General features: G+C 46.3%; 1 protein-coding gene across 4 annotated transcripts in view; it reads right to left on the bottom strand.

Moving 5' to 3' along the window:
- The window catches only part of KIAA0319L (KIAA0319 like), a 95,131-nt gene that overhangs the window by 12,371 nt on the left and 62,950 nt on the right, over nucleotides 1-19,810 (bottom strand). For all 4 annotated transcript variants that reach the window (XM_053660317.1, XM_053660316.1, XM_053660315.1 and 1 more), the window contains exons 6-16: nucleotides 18,568-18,665; nucleotides 15,670-15,757; nucleotides 14,419-14,511; nucleotides 12,322-12,454; nucleotides 8,729-8,957; nucleotides 7,350-7,473; nucleotides 6,580-6,712; nucleotides 4,714-4,862; nucleotides 2,862-3,013; nucleotides 2,341-2,479; nucleotides 616-775 (exon numbers count right to left, since the gene is read on the bottom strand). In XM_053660317.1, coding sequence (XP_053516292.1) covers nucleotides 616-775; nucleotides 2,341-2,479; nucleotides 2,862-3,013; nucleotides 4,714-4,862; nucleotides 6,580-6,712; nucleotides 7,350-7,473; nucleotides 8,729-8,957; nucleotides 12,322-12,454; nucleotides 14,419-14,511; nucleotides 15,670-15,757; nucleotides 18,568-18,665 — 1,498 coding nt within the window. The remainder of the gene's footprint in view (nucleotides 1-615; nucleotides 776-2,340; nucleotides 2,480-2,861; nucleotides 3,014-4,713; nucleotides 4,863-6,579; nucleotides 6,713-7,349; nucleotides 7,474-8,728; nucleotides 8,958-12,321; nucleotides 12,455-14,418; nucleotides 14,512-15,669; nucleotides 15,758-18,567; nucleotides 18,666-19,810) is intronic.

The following is a 19,810-nucleotide window of genomic DNA, read 5'->3' as shown; positions in this document are numbered from 1 at the left end:
AACCCCCTGGCTTGGGTATGACCCTTCTCAGTCCACACAGCCAGTCCCGTCCTCCCCCGTGCTCTGGGGCCCAGTAAGCTCTCTGAACCGAGGGGCTTTCCAGAGGAGCTGCTGCCCTCTGATCCCACAGGACCTCTGTGCATGCTGTGCCGCATTCTGAATCCCTCCCAGTCCTCCCATGCTTGACCAGTGCAAGCTTCACCGCCTGTGGAAAGTCCTTGGACTACCCGCCCCCCGCCCCCAGCCCCCAGCCCTCCCACAGGACATCACTGCCCTCCCTTCTGTGCCGCCAGGATACCACACATTCTGGCAAATCCACCCTATACCAATGATATATGTTTACTTGATTATTCCCCCACTAGAGTGTGGCCTTCTAACACAGGGACCTCTTCTGACCTTGTAGCCTGACACCCTGCCTCAGTCTAACATGGAGCACGTGAGCTGTTCTAGAGGAGAAGAGCTTGTTACAGAAATGGACACCATGCATGGTTCCTGGTCAGAGAGCCCACCCTTCTCTGTCGACCCACACTATTTTCTCAGCTCAATCACGAAGCTCAGGGGGCCCCTGGTCTTTCCTTTTCTCCTCCCCCCGCCCGCAATTCATTGCCCAGCTACCTCTGCTCAGTGTATGGCTGAATCTTTTGCACGATGATGTCGGAATCCAGCACCCCCAGGAGGACCCCAATCTGGCGGATGAACATCCCCTTCAGCCTCTCAGTCAGCTGACTGACGTTGACGTCCAGGATGATCTCCACCAGGTTGTTCTTCCTGGGATCTGGAAAGCATGTGGGTCAGTCATGGCTCTAGAAGTAGGCGAGTTCACACGCTTGGGCAAGGGAGAGAAAGTAATGAGGGCATCAGAAATGCAACTGCCTTTCAAAGGGAAAGGAACAACGATGAAGTCTTAGTGATGCATCCGGTGCTGGCTTGGAGGGCTTTGAAAGAGCTCCTGGTCCCTAGGTCACCCTGAAAATGACCAAGCATGTGCTGGGGATTAGGGAGGCAACAGGGTTTAGTGACGGGAGCGGGAAAGAAAGAAACACGTATTTTAAAAGCTTCTCCCTGCCCCAGCTGGTGTGGGTCAGTGGACTGAGTGCCAGCCTGTGAACCTAAGGGTCGCCAGTTAGACTCCCAGTCAGGGCACACGCCTGGGTTGCAGGCCAGGTGCCCAGTGGGGGGCGTGTGAGAGGCAACCACACAGTGATGTTTCTCTCCCTTTCTTTCTCCCTCCCTTCCCTTCTCTCTAAAAATAAATATATAAAATCTTAAAAAACAAATAATAAAGCCTCTCCCTTGACCAGGCAGTGACCATCTGACAGTGGTCATCTAACAGTCTCTCCTGATCCACATCTGATTTTCGGTGTCTTGCTGTACTTTGTCTACAAGGCGGGAGGGAAAATGCTCATCTCAACCACCTTACCAATAACACCAGTGCATCTGCCCTACAGGTTTGACAACGGCTCAAACACAAAGGAAATCCAGGCAGCCAAGAAACAAGGAGCCACATCGCAGCTCCCGGTGCCTTTACAACTCCAGAACTGGGAAGCCACTGTGCTTCACTTTTGATTATATCTTAAAGACTGTTCTACACTTCGAAATTCAATGATTATTCAGAACACCTTATTCACATACTTCAATGTACCCTCTGCTTGTTCTGATGTATAATTTGCATAATTAGTGGACTACCTGTGATCTGATTTTAAACAGAGAGATGGACCAAGGAATGGACCACCTGCCAAGCCCCTTTCCCATCTGAGACATCACACAGGAGCTCAGCCTAGATAACGGAGTACGTCCCTATCCCTCCCCACACTCACTTCCTCTCTAAAACCAAACCTGCCTCCAAGCAAATATGAAAATGTAAAGGACACCAGTTTCTTTCCCTGGGTTGTCAGAAAAGGCCTGAGGCTCAGCTCACAAAAATAAAATGTTTTCTGCATCTGGGTGCTGATGAGACATCATGACTCAAGTTATCCCTGTGCTCAGAGTCCCAGAGCACCTGAGCCCTGTCTCATCGGTTGCACGCACAGCAGAAAGTGCAGGTGGGGGTACAGAGGCCTGGCTCCGACACAACTGCCCTGTGACGCTGAGCAAGCCCTGCCTGGGTTTCTGCTCCTGCATCTGAGACGAGCAGGGGGGGTCCACATGCCTGCGTGCGTAGGAGGGGGAATGCTGCAACAGACAGGCCCGAAGGATTTTTCAGCTTGGGGTTTCTAGACTTTTTTCGAAGCTGGATATCCCACCTGGTTCTGTCCAGGCCAGGACCAGCGGGGTCCCGGGACCAAGGCCCTGCATGGCTGACCCAGCGGTGTCATCCAGGCCCAACACACATGGACTTACCAGGTTTCACCTCCACAGTGGTCCGGTCCACGTTACTCTCACCTTTCGCATCAGTCACTTTCAGATGGAAAGTGTAGGTGCCCTCGACCAGGTTGGAAAGGAAGAGGATGGGCTGGTGGTCAGAGCGATTCAGCACCTCCTGTGGGGGTGAACAACACGGCCATGCTGCAGAACAAAACCCTCTCCTTCCGTGGACTCCGCTGCCGCTTCAGTCACAGCTGAGCCCCTCTGAGGCACCTCTGAGCTGCGCTCTTCAACTCCAGGCAGTTTCTGCTCTGCAACAGTGGAGCAGCCACCGCTGCCAGGATCAGGGAGCAGACATGCACCCTGTGCCACACTGGCTGGTAGAGTGCCCCTCGGCCAGTCATTTGACCCGCCCCCCCCCCCGCCCTGTTTCACAAAGCAACGCAGCTGTGACAGAGCAATCGCCTAGTTCACACAGACACCAGGATGTCGGCCCAGCCTCCTCTCGCCTTCTCACCACCGTGGCCGTGCACTGCCCCGGCCCCCAGCACACTCACCCCTGCCGCGGGGCTCCCCTCATCTCGGGTCCAGAGGTAGCTGACTATTCCCTTGTCATCTGAGGACTTGGAGCCATCCAGCTCTGCTGTGTCCACGGGCAAAGTTATTACCACATTCCCAGTTATCTTGGCAACAGGTGGTTTGTTCATTTCTAAGCAAAGAGAAATCATTGAAATAATATAACATGCTGGGGAAAGAAATGCTTCTTCATGACACTGATGGGGAAGTCAAACACCAAATGCACCTTCAGGGGAGATCTGGTTCCAGCACCTGTCCCTGCTGGCAGCAGTGCACGTTTAAAGCCACCATTGCCACAAGCTCTGAGGCTCCAGCCACACCCAGAAATGTCCTCCTGATACCATACAATGGAGGGGACAAGCGTAGTTTCCTCCTGTATTCTCGAAGCACCTCCCTGAAAGGAATCCGTTTCTGTGCTGTGGAGGTATACGATAACTGGAAACTAAGGCCCAGTGGGATTAAAGCCTTAAAGTTTAGGTTTCATCCAGCTGATACCATAAATTGTCTTTAAAATATGGGTTAAGCCCTGACTAGTGTGGCTCAGTGGGTTGGGTGCCGTCCCATAAACAGAAAGGTCACCAGCCCGATTCCTAGTCAGGGCACATGCCTGGGCTGCAGGCCAGGTCCCTGGCTGGGGGCTGCAAGAGGAAACCAATCGATGTTTCTCTCCCTCTCTCTCCCGCCCAATTCCCCTGCTCTAAAAATAAATAAATAAAATCTTTAAAATAAGATAAAATATAGGTTAAATGTTATTCTCTGAACAACTTTTTGGATGCCTTCCTTAGTACTGTAACAGAGAAAAAGGAGAGACCTCTCTTAACCTGGGCCCCACCTGCAGCTCTGTTTACTCAGGTGTGTGCTTTCCAGCGCTGACTGAGCTCGGGTCACTACAAGCCGACGCACCTGCATACCTGACAGTTTTTCCTACTATCAGCTCATAGCCCGCACCCAAGGCCATCACTGATCATTGTGCCTGCAAACCAGAGCAAGACCCATCAACTCTTGCCTCCCCCTGGCTTCAGCAGGCGGGGTCCTAGGATGAGCACAGACAGCTCCAGCGCAGGACAGCCATTCTGAGGCCTGACAGCAGGTGTCACTGTAGCTAGCGGGAAAGTCACAGGAATGCCAGGCCTTGGAAGCACGGAGGCAAAGTAAAAATGCAAAGGGAAAAAAACCTTAATCCTTAGATTTAGTTGTTGATAGTTGTGAATTTGTTGCCATTTTAATGTTCATAGTTTTGAACTATCAACAACTGAATCTAAAAAACAAACTAAGCAAACAACCAGAACAGGAACAGAATCACAGAAATGGAGATCACATGGAGAGTTATCAGCTGGGAGGGGGAGGGAGGAGAGAGGGGGAAAAGGTACAGGGAGTAAGAAGCATAATTGGCAGGTACCAAATAGACAGGGCGGGGGGGGGGCGGGTTGTTAAGAATAGTATAGGAAATGGAGAAGCCAAAGAACTTACATGTACAACCCATGGACATGAACTAAGGGGGGAATCGCTGGAGGGAGGAAGGGTACTGGGTAGAGGGGACAAAGGGGAAAAAACTGGGACAACTGTAATAGCATAATGAATAAAATACATTTTTAAAAAAAGAAAAAACCTTAATCCTTTCCCTATTCAATGTAAAGGAAAGAAAGGAGGAAAGGAGGAAGGGGAACACAAGAAGTTAAAGTTCACCTTACAGTCACTCTCAATTAAGGCTGTTTTCAAAAAGCAAGTAACAGCTGCCCTTACCCAACTTCCTTCCCCACACCCTGTCTCTGGTCGATGAACTCTCAGTTATCCGACCAGAGGCTGCCGCACCAACCCGAAGCAGGGAGGTACCTTCTTTGACAATGACATTCACAGAGCTCTGGCTTTGCAGGTTCCTCTCATCTTTGACAGTCAAGGTGAACACGTAGGTTCCCACCTGCAGCCCCGTCACAGTGGCAACACTGCCATTAGCGTTCTCGAGCTGCACCCCATCAGGGCCCCTGGACAAGGAGAGAAACCAGAGGATGGAGTTGTGCCTGCTGCTCTCCTGTCCCTGACTCAGCAGGTGCAGACAATTACTGCCTCGGAGAAAACACGTACTATTGTTTCCCAGACCTTGAGAGGACAAGTTTTAAAATATTCTATTTGGACAGAGTGTCATTTGGCCCCAAAATACAGGCTACCTGCTGAGCAGAAAATTCCATTCACCAGCTTTCAAATACATATAGCCTTATCCTTTATATGAGCTTCTAGAACATTCAAACTCTTTGCTGTTCCAGTCTGTAAAAGAAAGAAAGTGCTCTAGGGAGGTCTCTGATCAAAAGAATGACTTCCGAGTGATGTTTCTGAAAAGTATTTCTGGCCCAGTAGTTGGTTCGGCTCTTGCCAGCAAAGAAGCAAAATGCATTTCTTAATCCCATGCCAAACCCACTCTTGCTGAAAAGTCAGAGAAGGAAATGGGCCAACGCTGCAGTGGAATTCTCAGGGCAAAACCATCCGCTTCTTAGCGGCTCTGTAAGCAAAGCTCCCTCCAGCTACTGGACCGGGGCCCCAGAAGGCCCAGGACACCTGCTCTGTGCTGACATCCAGCACAACCCTGCACGCGCCAGAGAGCCCTTCTGCGCAAGAATCAAAACACCCCAGAGCTTTCCCTAAAACTACCAGAGAAGACCAGAGACATCTGCAGATGTGCTGGTATTGTTTTTGTTTCACTGCTCAAATCTATCATCTCTGACCCCAATAGCCTTCCCTGAAACAGATTCTTCTCCAAGAAGCTTGCTAAGCATTATTTCTTGCTGTGAACACTAATAAAACTCAACCCAAAGGTTCACACTAGTATCTTCAATAGTTATATTGAAGCCAATATAACTCCCAGCCTAGGGGCTGGGAAAGATAGAAACAAGAACAGAGAAAAATAATTTCTAGAATCAATTCACCAATCAGAAGTCAAGTATAGCCCAGTAACAATGCTCCCCCACTATTCTCTAATGCCCTAGACCAAAAACAAAACAGCCCGGCTGTCCTGTGGCTGCTGTCTTTGGAAATAGAGAAATTTAATTCCTTTTTAACTTTTAACTCTTCCTTGGAATTCTTTCACTGCTTTTGGGGTCCTGCATATAATTTGAATCCCAGCTGTTATGGTTTAAAGGAGCCAACAGAAACTGCGAGATTCAGGAATGGTTCAATTCAGTAATTCTAGTTTAATTAGAATTATTTTGGTTACCACCTTTGTTTCTGGCTAATGTACTTGGTAAACGCAGTCTTGTTCAAGGGAACGGTAACAGAGCAACGCTTTCATTCCGTAGATGAATTTCCAACTCTCCTTAATAGCTGCTCTGTCCCATCCCCCCTGCCAGCCTCACCCAGTTAATTTTGAGCAACAGTATTTTTCTGCTCCATTACCCCTTACATCCAGCCTCTCAAGTGTAATTAAACTATGCATTTCACCAGATGGATTATACCTGTAAAGGCACCAGGATCACAAAGTACTACCTGGGGACTAACTGATGGTAAGCATTCTTTTTTTCTTACAAAAATTATTTTATATCATTTTCTTAGAGCTGAAGTTTGGCATTGCAAAGTTTCTTTCTCAGTCACTCCCCTGCTCACCCCTTGAATAAGTGAACAAGAACAAGTAAACTCTTAAAAAGCATGTAAAACCATGCTCTTCAAAGGTCCGGAGCCTCTGCATAAGTAAGAGTTTGTGTCAATACTCACTGTGTTTTTTTCCAGAGATAGGAGATAATTTTCTGATCATCTGAGCTTTTGCTACCATCCAGGGTTGTGCTGTCCACGGGAAGGGTCAGCTCTTTATCTGGGCCTGCATCTGCCTGCGGAGGCTTGTTGTTTTCTAGAAGACAGAGACTTGGAGGTCAGAAACAGGCAGTCCGGCTGGGAAAGGAGAGGGTCCAATTGGGACAAATGTTCTGAAAGCCATGAGAACTCCGCCTCTCTGCCCACAGAACTGTCAGATACTGTGGGACAGCTACGTACTGGGTGCAGTCGGGGAGCCCACCAGGCAGACTATAAGGCTGAAACAGAACAGTTCTGAAAGAACATGGCAGAATTTAATGAAGTTACAATACCACGCTGAATGCAATACATTATGCCATAGGAGTGCAAATAAAAGGGTCCAAGTGGTAAGACAGGGCTTTCTTGAGGAAGTAGGCTTGAGGCTGATCCTTAAAGGGCACATGATAGGACTGAGGATGGCAGAGACTCTCTACTCCATGGCCTTGACGACACTGTAACTAGTGAAGGACAAGGGCATGAGCTGAAACTGTGACGTGCTCTTTCTCTCGAGCTATGAAGAAAAAGCACTAGGGGAATGAACAACAGAAGTTGCTAGGACAACAGAAGCTGCCGGGGGCTCTGTGGATTGGTGCCTCCCACTTCCCCCCCTTTCAGCTCAGAACCCAAACCCTCTTCTTCCCCATGGGTAAAGGGACCAGCCAATCGAAGAGCCTGCACCTCCGGTTGGAACTTACCAGGCTGCACAATAACAGTCACTTGAGCGGTGGCCTGCTGTCCTATTGTGTCAGTCACTGTGAGCTGGTACGTGTAGTCTCCTTCTTGCATGGCAGAGAGCTGCAGGATTGGTGTTCTAACGCCCTGGATACATAAATACAGACAGTGGAAAAACAGCCTCCCAGAATCCCATCATACACTAAGTCCTGCTCGGGTCTAAGAGATTTACCCAGTTTTCTAAGCCTAGTTGGTGCTGGGCTATTACCTCCTAGCTCAGCAAAATCAGTGAATGCTGGATCAGATGCTGTGAAACGTCTTGTTAAAAGGTTCCCCCTTCGAGGGAACAGCTGCCCCAGCACAGCAGCTGTTTCTAATGGAATCAGGGGCTCTCACAAGGGAGGGGAGTCCAGGAAAATATGCAAAGACAACCAAGATGAGCCTCTACCACCCAGGCAGAAAGGTCATGAATATAGAATAACACAGTTTTAAAAACAGTGTTCTTCCTATGAAGGCCACACAGTGATCACAACAAAGCTGCATCAGGAAAACATGGCAGTAACTCAAGATGCTGTGCGAAGCCATGCTACCTTCTTACAGGTGGGCACAGATCTTACAATGGCAGACAAAGCCAACATACTACTCAGACGGACTCCGGGTGAAATGTGAGCCTTAAGCCATGACTCAAATCTAGAAACATGGATTCTTGAGTGTCAGAAGGAACATCATATATAACTTAGAACAACCTTCCAATGCAGGAATGTGAGAACAGTGGCCACAAACCAGCAGCCTCTGGGCAGAGTCCAGCTTGCAGACTTTTTATTTGGCTTGTATGTCTTAAGAGCTGTAACATTTCACACACAGGTCTAGATTTCCATCTTTTCTGGAAAAGTTGTACATTCTAGCAAAACAAGGACCACACTTCCATCTGGCAACAACCAGCTGGGCCTGCAGGGCAGCCAACCCTTTAGTCTGGACTCGAGTTCTTGGGTGCACCACGGCCACCTAGTCCTCTGTGTGTGCTTTGTCACCAGTAGGGTGGCAAGTCTAGGCTCTTCCTAAACATCTCTGGAGAGACGATGCTCCCGCCTCGTCAGGTCATCTGCCCCAATTTGTAAAATTCACGCCCTGTCACCTCTAAATAGTCTGACTCTGGAATCGCCCTGGAACAGCTACCATTTCTCATCCAGTCTTTTCCTGATACTAAACATTTAAGATAAAGGTTGCTGCCAGTATGTTAACTAAAGGCTCCTTAAACTTTCTGGATCTTGTAAAAAAATTATATATTCTATGCACAAATCTGACTTTGGTAATTAAAATACAGCAAATATAAGCCTTGGATGAATGATCCAGTCCATCAGCTCTAACTCCCCTGGGCAAGAAACTAGCTCCTCCCTCCTACCTGCATCTCCACCACCTTCCCTTTGCTGCTGGGGCTGAGGGACCACTCATAGCTGGTGATGCCGTGGTCGTCAGTGCTCTGGTTCCCAAAGAGGGTGATGGAGTTTTGGGGCAGGGTGATCACTTGGTTGGGGCCTGCGTTGGCCACAGGAGGATAATCCACAGCTTTGTTCACTGTCAGACTGGCCATGGTGGAGTTGGAAGCTCCATCTGAGTCCACCACCGTCAAGCTGTCAGGGCAGAGAGAGGTGTGCAGTCACGGAGAGGCTTTGGTACAGAGGAATCAACACGAGAAGACTAATAATCAAGGCTAAGAAATACCGAGGTGGCGGTGTTACCAACTGGTAACTGATTCTCACCGTTCCTCTGGGAAAGGCAGAGCAACGCTAGAGGCTAACGCTGACTGAGGGTTTACTGTGTGCCAGGCACCGTGCCAAGTGATCTGGAACTCAATGCACCCTCCCAAGAGCTCTGTAAACCCTATCTTCATTTTTCTCCTTACACATATGAGGAGACTAAGGCAGAGAGAGGTCAAGTAACTTGCTGGGAAGTAGAGGTGTCGGATGTACATCCAGGCAATGTGTCTGCTGCGCTGTGCCGCTCAGTGGCCTGCACATGTCTGTGTGCTAGGCCGTTACAAGCACAGTCTGGTCTGACCCCCACAACAACCACCAGTCTCCCTTTGCAGGTGGCAGAGAGAGGCTACATAACTTGCCCAGGGCCCCCTCGTGAGCCAAGAGGCAAGGCCAGTTCCGACTCCCAAGCCCAGAAACCAAGTCTTAAGAAGTGATAGTCTATGGCCCCTATTCCTGTGGGACTCAAAGACACTACACTAACTAGAGCTCTGACTGCAGCAGGCTCTCCTGCCATCATCCCGGTCCAGAGGTGTACGTATCACAAGAACGGACTCCCTGGCAGACAGCCTCTGGGATGGACTAGGAGGGTTGGTGCAGTGAGACACAAGCCTGAGATGAAAACGCACTCTCCTACGCAACGGCCCCACAGTTTGTGCCAGTGTGAAACAGGATTTGAAAGAGAAAAAAGTGCTCATTTATAAGAACAGGCTTTTACCTAAATGATGCTTTCCAGCTGAACAGCCTAAAGCTGCTCTTGCCACCTCAAGATGTGAGCATAAGCAAGCAAGGAGGTTTGGGTTCCTTCCATTCTGCTGCCAGAAAGAGGAAAAGCATAGAAAAGGCATGTCGTTTGTTTAAATCTCACCACCAGCCACAGACAGAGCCAGACATCTGTGGGCTTTCCCTGTGGTCTGAAGGGGGTTTGGGTATCGCAGCCTTGAGAAAAAGAGCACAGAAAGATCAGACACACAGACACGCAAATCAACAAACATCAGGAGGAGAACAATCCACAGGCGTTTTCTTCTTTTTCCAGTTTTCCTGTTGCTTTCAGTTTTTTTGTTTTTGTTTTTAAACATACACTATTTGTCTCCTATTTCATAATAAAAGCAAGTTACGGACGGGTGGCAAAACGGCAGCTGCCCATCACTGCCTTTCAGCTCAGTCCCTGGCTTTCAGGTAAGAACCCTGGAACCAAACAGCAGCTGAGCCCCAGGCTGGGGAAGGAGGAGACGGCCCTGTAAAACCAGGGCGAGGGAAAGCGAAGTGGAATCAGACTGAACCTGAATGCTAATCAAACCCAAACCTGTCAGTTCCTAGACTGAGGCTTAGAAAAAAAGATTTGTTCCCTAACACCCCATCCAACCAAACTGCTTCAGGCTAACATCATCGTGAAAAGCTCAGACTGCCTGTGTGACCTTGGGCAAGTTACTTAACCTCTCAGTGCCTAAACTTCCTAATTTATAAAATAAGAGTAATTATTTTTTAATATATTTTATTGATTATGCTACTACAGTTGTCCCATTTCCCCCCTTCACTCCCCTCCACCCTGCACACCCCCTCCCACCCACATTCCCCCCCTTTAGTTCATGTCCATGTGTCATACTTACAAGTTCTTTAGCTTCTACATTTCCCACACTATTCTTACCCTCCCCTGACTGTTTTCTACCTACCATCTATGCTACTTATTCTCTGTAGCTTTTCCCTCTCTCTCCCTCTCCCCTGTTGATAACCCTCTGTGTGATCTCCATTTCTGTAGTTCTGTTACTGTGCTAGTTGCTTAATTTGTTTTTGTTTTTGTTTTAGGTGTGGTTGTTAATAATTGTGACTTTGCTGTCATTTTACTATACATGTTTTTTTATCTTCTTTTTCTTAAATAAGTCCCTTTAACATTCCATATAATAAGGACCTGGTGATGATGATGAACTCTAAAATAAGAGTAATTATAATATACCTGTTGTAAGGGTTAAATTGGCTACTGCATGCAAAGAGCTCAGAACAGTACTAAAGATATAGTAAATGTTCAAGAAACAAGTTATTATTGTTATTATTTTTTTAAAAAATCATCCTAGCCCAGGCGAAATTCCATAAATGTTAAAATTCCTACATTAGAAACCTAAGGTAAAAACCATTCACATTTTGATTTTAAGGCAATGAGAAGACTCCATCCAACCTTGTGGAATGGTAACTACCTTTCCTCCTCCTGAAGTCCCAACACATTCACCTGCACGGTGGGTGCTGTGCCAGATCGCTCAGCACTGTGTCTCTGGCGGCGTCTGACCCTGACTGACCTCAGGTGCAGTGAAGAAGACAGACGCTCAGGCGTAAGCTGCTGCACCACGATAGGTGCCACATAAGGGCGCTGAGTGCAACATTCTCTGCTTTTTGGAGAGTCTTAGAGAGCCTCATAGGAAACTGTAGGTCCTTAAGAACAGGCAGAACTCCAACAGATTGAGAAGAGCGTTCAAGGAAGCTTACAAAATCCATGTGGGCCACGTTAAAGAACAGAGTAGAAGGAGCCCTGACACAGGGTTTAGAAAACCTGTATTCCAGCTCTGGGTAACCTCAGAGAAGCTGGGAAATGCACTGAGCCTCGCTTCTCCCGAATATAAAATGAGGACAGCACCACGCACACACAGTGTCCGGGCGGTGCAAGTACTTTGTGCCACATGGGCAGTTCTGCAGATGCGAGACCCGCTCTGCGGTCCGCCTCGCACTCTGGTCGCACTCTAGCACGTTGGCACTCAGGCCCCAGAGGACTGTCTTTGAATCAAATTCCCCAAAATCCCTGTTAGAGGAAGATCCTACAACTCATATTCAAATAAGCCACTTGTCAAAAGTAAAGATTTTGAGATATTGTAAGTTTAAGAAGCATTTCCCAAGTGGAAAAGATGGTAGGCAGGTTCCTTCTAGATTTTTCCTGAGAAAAGGCAAAGAAAGATGGACCCTTTCACTTAATAACAGCAATCCAAAAAATACGTTTGGGGATCTGCAAGGTAGGGCTTTGAAAAGGACGAACTGTGGTGGAGCCTCATCTACTCTGCAAGGGCTTTTGCCCTAAAAAGCTATTGATGTTGTAACCACAATTACCACAGGGCTTGGAGCACCAATGGAACCACAGGCTTCATTTCCAACCAACTCTACAATGAATTTGGTATCTGTCAGAGTTACTCCTGTAAGAATGTAAAACCCACAAGGGGGAGAAAACGGCCAATGGTAAACTTGAAGGATCCTAATTTACCTGAAAGTGTAGTTCCCAGGGACGAGCTTACTTAGTTTTAATATGGGCGTATCTTCAGAAATCTTCTCTTCTCTCAGAGGTCCCTTAAGTTCTTCCCAATGGTACTTGACGATTTTATCATCATCAGTGCTTTCTTGACCGTAAAGAAACATCGGTTACAACATGAGCGCGCTGGTCTCAGCACTTATCCGGTTTACACAAACCAGGGCAACTGCCTAGAGGGTTGAGGCTAGGAAAACGTCGCGAAATTACAGACTCTCTCTCCAGAGTGTTTCCTTCCTAGGAAGAGTGGGTCATTCTGCCTCTCTATGAATATTCCACTGAATAGTTTTCCAAGGACTCCAACACAGGGAACCTCTGGTTAAAATGCTACTGCATAAAAAAAGGAAAATCAAAAACTCTTAAATGCACAAAAAGATACTCAACCTCATTGAAAATAAATGCAAATTGAAATTATACTTGAGATACCACGTTTAAACCTCTCAGATTGGTAGAGACCAAAGTTTCTTAACACATTAAACGGGTAAAGGTATGGAGAAAGAGGCCCTTTCATACGTCATGGTAGACGCATAAACCGATACAAACTTTCTAAGGGCAATTTGGCAAAATTTACCTTTGTCCCTGCAGCTCCTCCTCTAGGAACGTATCCTACAGATATCCTTGCACGTGTTTAATGTCACGCTTATAAGATGATTCATGGCAGCATCATAATCACAAGACCAAAACTAATCTAAACAGTCATCAATAGAGAGTGATTGAAGACAAGTATGTATTCGAAAAATGAAATCATACCCCATATAGTGGAAGGCTATGTAATCATTAGAAGAAAAAAAAGAATGAATTATTCATATAATGATTCAGAAAAATTCTTCAACACATCTAAACAGGCATTGTACTATGTAAGTGTGCATAATGCTTTATCATAAAGAACTGTACATGCCTTTTTTTTAAAGATTTTATTTATTTATCTTTAGAGGGGAAGGGAAGGAGAAAGGGAGAGAAACATCAATGTGTGGTTGCCTTTCGTGAGTTCCCTGATGGGAACCAGCCCGCAACTCAGGCATGTGCCCTGACTGGGAATCAACCGCGATCCTCTGGTTCACAGGCCTGTGCTCAATCCACCAAGCTACACCAGCCAGGGCTGTACGTGTCTTTTCTTATGTATGCATAAGGTAGCTCTGGGAAGATATGTAAACTATAGCACTAATTGGAGAAAAACTGGAAAGCTGGCAGACAGGGCTGGTAGTGGCTCTTTTTGCCACTTTACATAGCACTTAACGCCGAGCTATTTGAAAACGTAAAATAAAGTGGTGCTGTGTGAACCTTTCTACCGCTCTCACACATGCCTCTTCCTGACCCATCTCCTCCCCACAGCCCGCTCTTCTTCTAGCCTCCTCTTCTTGTCAAACTGTCTACACGAAACGTCTCACGTCGCTGGTGGTTCCTCTGCTAAAGCAGGAACTACCTCTGTCCAAAACCACTATTGCTGCCAAGACGGTCAGGGTAACATGGCCTTAATGGGCTTCAAAAGAAGCGAATACTGGTGAGACGCAAGGCCTGAAACCTCCGGTGCACTCACAGCCAGGATCCATGGCCAAGACCCAGAGATCCTCTCCTAAGCCTCTGATGGGAAAATCGGAGTGAGCCCAGGCAGGGGGGCGGAGCCTCTCACATTCTGTGAGTCTCTCCCAGAGGCGGCTGACAAGAGCCCTGCCAGGCAGGGATGGCTGGGCGAGAGCTGCTCAGTTAAGCGGTGACATCTTGCCCTGACAGGAAAGAGCTTTGTTTCCATTACTGAGAATGGGGAGTCTAAGAAAATTTGAAAACCAGCAAGTTTCATCTAAAATAATGCTAAATACATGCACAATCCCACTTTCTTACCATCTCAGAATAGAAATATTACTTCAAACAAGCCACATGGGGGCCTTAAATAGGGCCTGCCTGGTGCTCACTTCCTCATCAGCTGCTTCAGACAGTTGGTCTTCCCATAGCATGGTCAAGAAGCCCAAGCAGAATGCAGACATCGCCGGCCAAAATCCTCTACCAGAAGGTACAGTGAACACTCCCCTAAAACACCATGCCCAGGGAAGTACTCACGGCTGCCATCAATGACTGTAGAAGTGGTTGGCAGAGAAACCTCCTGGAACTGTGGTGACACAATGGCAACCGGAGGCCGATTCTTACGGGGCTCTGCAGGAAAACGACCCGGGAGAAATTAAAAGAGGGGCTTTGTAAAGTATGGGAGGGGCAGACCCTATCTGGTTGGATTATAAATGTTTCCATTACATAGCTGGTGGCTGAAGCATCACCAGATTCAAAAGTCACAAGACCAGGTTGGCATTCTAACATAAGGCACCTGGGAGCGTTAAGCCTCTTCCAAACCTGGCTATTCCTAAGACTATGCCCTGTGTTCTTTCAGTGCCCAGGGGCCATCTGGTTCATAAAAAGTACTGAAGCAGTGACTGCTCTCGAGCAAGCTGACTAGAGGTGGACAGCAAATAAGCTCTGTGCAATAAAGGCCCTGGCAGGCAGACTATCTCTTGCCACAAGACTGTGCTGAAAACATAGTGGGTAATTTCTTCATGGGCTGACTGTGTGTGAGGTGACTAGGCCAGAGTGTTGGGAAAGTCACAAACTGCTCTGGTCCAGCTGAATGACTGTGAACCCAGTGGCCTTTTCTTTGAGAAATAGTCAAATGGTCTTTATGCTAAACATATTTTTAAGAGAAAGTATTACCTTGGCTACAAGGTTCAAGGAGTTAAAAGAAAATCCATTACAGACAAAGTCAGGGAGCAGTATTAAGAATTTCTGCCAATGTGTGTGCGACTTGCCAACTTCCACCAAATATCTATGAAAATGCAAAACGAGACATACTTGCTGTTGCACTGTAATCTACTTAACAAGAATGATGGAATTTGGTGTCCCAGGTGAGAGAAAAGGGGCAGGGTCTTGGTGAGCAAGTCTGTGTACAAAGGCCCACATTTCTGGAAAGAGATCAGAAAGGGCCAGCCATGTGGCTGGTCCTCCTACAGGCTTCTCCTAGGCTCTTGGCTTTCTTGTGTCTCTTACTTACAGTGCATGGTCCTTTCTCAGCACGGTCCCCTTGGAGAAGTAGCTCTCAGGTAGACAGGCTATCGTGCAGGCCAGACTGCAGTGTGGGTCATGTGACCTGCCCGGCAAGGTGTTTCACCCAGAACCAAAGTATACGAGTATACTTTGCCACCCTAACCTTTTACTATATTGAATTAGAAATTGCCAAAAAAATGTATTAAAAAAGGAATGGGAATTAAACCCCCTAAAGTCACCTCTCCACCTCCTTGGGAACCCTGCAGAGGGCTGAGAACATACCTGGTTTTACAGTCACGTTCACAAAGCCTTCCCCTTGGGAATTCCGACCATTTACACTCACTTTGAATTCATATAGGCCTGGGGTGAGCTGTGGAAAAGACAGACAATTTCATAGTCAACCACAAAGACTAATAATTATACTTAAAATCACACATATGTGAACTTCCCCATGCTGATTCTTGGCACTCTCGTCTTCTTGCACTGTTTTCAAAATGGAGAAAGTTAACTAGCTGAAGAGACGAAATGATGAATAATAACCTAAAAAACCATAGCTTTTAATGTGAACCTTATTGCTAGCTGACTCTAGAACAACGAAAGGGATTTCAGTATCTCTGTACTCCCATTCTCATTTAAGAAGAACATTAAGGGCCCAACCATCCTATTGCACAGAGTTATGAAATTAAAACAATCATCTCTGCAAAGAAAAACATTCTGTAAAAATGCCAAATAGCTCCCAAATATCAGACTGTTTTTCCCTCCTGACTTTCACCGTGTAAACATAATATAAAAGAAAAAATAATCACCCAATATCCCACTGTCCTAACACATCAATTGATCATATTCCTCTTATTTCCTCCCAATCTTTAACCACACACAAAAAAATGCTTTCCCGCAGTTCATCCATTTGACAAACATTTATTGGGAACCAACTATGTACCAGTACTCGTCCTCGGCCTGGGACTTGGAGATGAATAAGGTAAGAGCCCTGCCTTCAAGGAATGTGTATGTAAAGGGTGTGGGGGGGGTCTGGCTAAAATCAAAGCACATATCAAACTTTTTATTGTGCTTCCTTCCATTCACTTAGCATGAACACTTTTCCCGCTGTTACAGTGTTTTCAATCGTTATTTTAATGGCCGCACAATAGTATATGAATACATGTGCCATGATGTCATAAGCCTTCCACATTACTGGCTATTTTAATTGCTTCCAATTTTTTACTACTATAACAGGATGATGACACCTTTTGGGCTTTTGAATTGTCTTCTTTGGGTAAATGTAACTGACTGTACGTAGCGTTTCTGACCACTCCTTTCTCTTTGGAATGCTCCCCCTTCCTTGGCCTTCACTTCCCTGCCCACGCCTCAGTTTCTATCCTCTCCTCTTTCCTTCAGTGACAGTGTTCCCCAGCATTCCTCTCACAACCCCTTCACGCCTTCATTTTACATACTCCGGATGATCTCGTCTGTTGCCATGGCTTCACCTGCCATCTCTTTGAGGTTGGTGTGCACATTTAGCTCTCTAGCCCAGACCTGTATATAACCTGACCTCCAACTCCTTTCCCCTCACTGGACACCTGCACTCAGATGTTTCAGGGGTACCTCAAGCTCACTCTGCCCGACTGAGTTAACCTCTGCAAACCTCCCGCAATCCAGCTCCTCTTTCTGTGCTCCTCTTTCCAGTGACAACCACCACTCTCACACCAACACCCACCCAGGAGCCCAAGCCAAAGGCTAGAATTATCCTGGACTTCTCTTCAGCACCTTCAGGCAATTAACTGATCACCAAGTCCTATCATCAATTCAATCTCCATATCACTTCTCTGCATTCATACTACCATCGATTTAGTTTTTAGCTATTCATTGTAGCCTGGCTGTTAAAAGCAAGGGCAGGGGGGAGGCTTTAGAGACAGAAAGTTCCAGTTCGAATCTCCTTTTTAATAGCTTTGTGAACTTCGGCCAAACCACTTTATTTTTCCAATTTTTAGTCTTGTCATTTGTAAAACATATATTTATATCTACATCTTGGGGTCACTGTGAAGATTAAATAAAATAATTGTATTAAACAATTAGCATGGTTTCTAGCATATGGTATGAGCTCAATAGGTGGATTCTAAGTTTTATTTTATTTATTTAGTTTTCCTTTTACTCAGGTTATTATCATCTCACACCTAATTCTGTCAACAGACTCCTCACTGGTCTCCCTGGTCTGACTCTTTTTCTCCTCCATCTGCAGTCAGGGTGACCACTCCGAACTGAAAATCTGAACATGTCTTTCTCCTGCTTAAAGCCTTTCAAAGGCTCCATGCTCCCTCTGGATTAGACTCAAAGCCCTTACAAAGGCTCCGTGTGGTCTGGCCGCAGCATCTTCCCAACCTCCTTGTGCCGCTGCTCTTCTCACACCATAGGGTCTACTCAGGCCGGACCTCATGGATTTCCTTTTTTCCACATTTTCTCTCTAATATTTGCCCTAGTGGACATATTATCTCCCCTGATTACAGTGTTATCACTCTGCCCTTTACCCAGTAAGTTAGTAACCTTTCATGACCCAACTAGGCAAACTCTAAGAAATCTACTCTAACTTCCCAGGGTTTCAATACCCCCTGCACTGACCGAGTGCACCCCTCCCACATTATAATGCCGTTTCCAGTCAGTGCCACCCACTGTCTTTGAGAGCTAAGAGTATGGCTTAACTCACAAGTAAACCCCCAATGCCTGTCATGTAACTAGTGCACAATAAACATTTTAGAGAGGGAGGGAGGGAGGGCGGGAAGGAGGAAAGAAAGAAGTTAACTGCTTGACCAAAGAAAATATAAATTTTTATGGCTCTTAATAACTACATTGAGTCACAAAAGAGACTGAGCCAATTTACACAGTCATGTGGCCACAAGTAACCTAGCCTATCTCCCAAATTCTAAACTCCTTATGTTCCCCTTAAAAGCTGTTCAGTGTATATTTGCAGCTATCACCACCATGCTTGTACAGTCTTCTCATCATAAATGAAAATGTGAGAATCATGTACTAACAAATACTGGATGTCAGCCAGTCAAGACTTTCGAATGATTCACTTTCAAAAGATTGCTCCCAACAGGAGTGTGGCCAGATAATCCTATATTATAAATTTTTAAAAATGATCAACGCCTCTACCCCAGCCCTGCAAATGACAGGAGGCAAGTTCACCTTGGATAGTTTGAGGCTCTTGGAATACTTCCCTTCCATTTCTCCACCATAGTCTTTAGGATGAGTAATGAGCTGCCAGTCATAGTTGTAGGTTTCTCCTATAGAATGACAGTTACAAAAAATCATCAAAACACACACCTACACACAAATAGGGCAGTCACACACTTCTCAGTAACAAATCTCATCTAAATCTTTTTTTCTTTTAAGAGAGAGGGGAAGGGAATGAGAAAGAGAGGAAGAGAAACATCAATATGAGAGCGAAACACTGACTGTTTGCCTCTCGTCCGTGCCCTGACCAGGGACAAAACTGCAACCTTGACATGTATCCTGACCAGAAATCAAACCAGCAACCTTTTGCTTTGTGAGATGATGTCCAACCAACTGAGCCACACCAGCCAGAGAGAATCTCATCTAAATCTTGACAAAGCCTTAGTTCTTAAGATTTCATCCCAAAGCCTGTAGGGAAACCAAACATTCTGTTGGAAGAAAGGGTAGATTCTGCTACAGTAACGGCTTCTTCCACTTTCTCCCAGCGATGCTTAACCCTGCCCCAAACCCACCCGACTCAGGGCCGATCCTCCCTCAAAATACCAGGTTTCTCATGGTGTGGCATCCCGATGAAATGCATGCCCTCCCTACCAACCACCACGGATGAACTCATTGGGCACAAAGGCCATTTTCTTGCAAAACTTCTTTTGCAACAAAGAGCAGCAATAACTTCTAAATAACATGGTTCAAAAATAGCTTTTTACAAAGTGCTAACAATGCTCGTCTCACTGAGGTCATCACACCCTGGTGAGTTAAAAGAGCTACTTCATTCCTGCTGAGCTAAATAACACGGTGCAGAAGGTGGTGGGGATGGCCCACTTAAAACAGGCCCCACTGAAATTAATTAAGATCAAATGAAGCATTAAATGGTCTTCATTTTGTAGCTCAAACTGTATGACTGGGTAAAGCAAGGATAGAAGGCCTTTATCCAAATGGAATGCCCCCCAGTAAAAGTGGTCTTAAATTCTGGGGAAGAAAAATGCATGTGTGGCTAGGAAAGAGCGGGATTTGGTAGGAAGGTTTAGTTTTAAGTTACCATCCAAAAGTAAAAAATAAAAGGAAATATAAGAAACCTCAAATGCTTAGCAGAAAATGGTCATCTTTTTCTTATTTTACAAGTTCAAAAGTTAAAGTTAACGCATAGAACCCAATTCCAAGACAGCCTTCATCTGAAGACCAGATTTTCATTTATGAG

The sequence above is a fragment of the Artibeus jamaicensis genome, unplaced genomic scaffold (assembly GCF_021234435.1).
Source record: "Artibeus jamaicensis isolate MK-2021 breed Jamaican fruit bat unplaced genomic scaffold, CSHL_Jam_final scaffold_847, whole genome shotgun sequence".
NCBI lineage: Eukaryota > Metazoa > Chordata > Mammalia > Chiroptera > Phyllostomidae > Artibeus > Artibeus jamaicensis.
The sequence above is the reverse complement of the archived record's forward strand: the minus strand, read 5'-3'. Positions and strand labels throughout refer to the sequence as shown.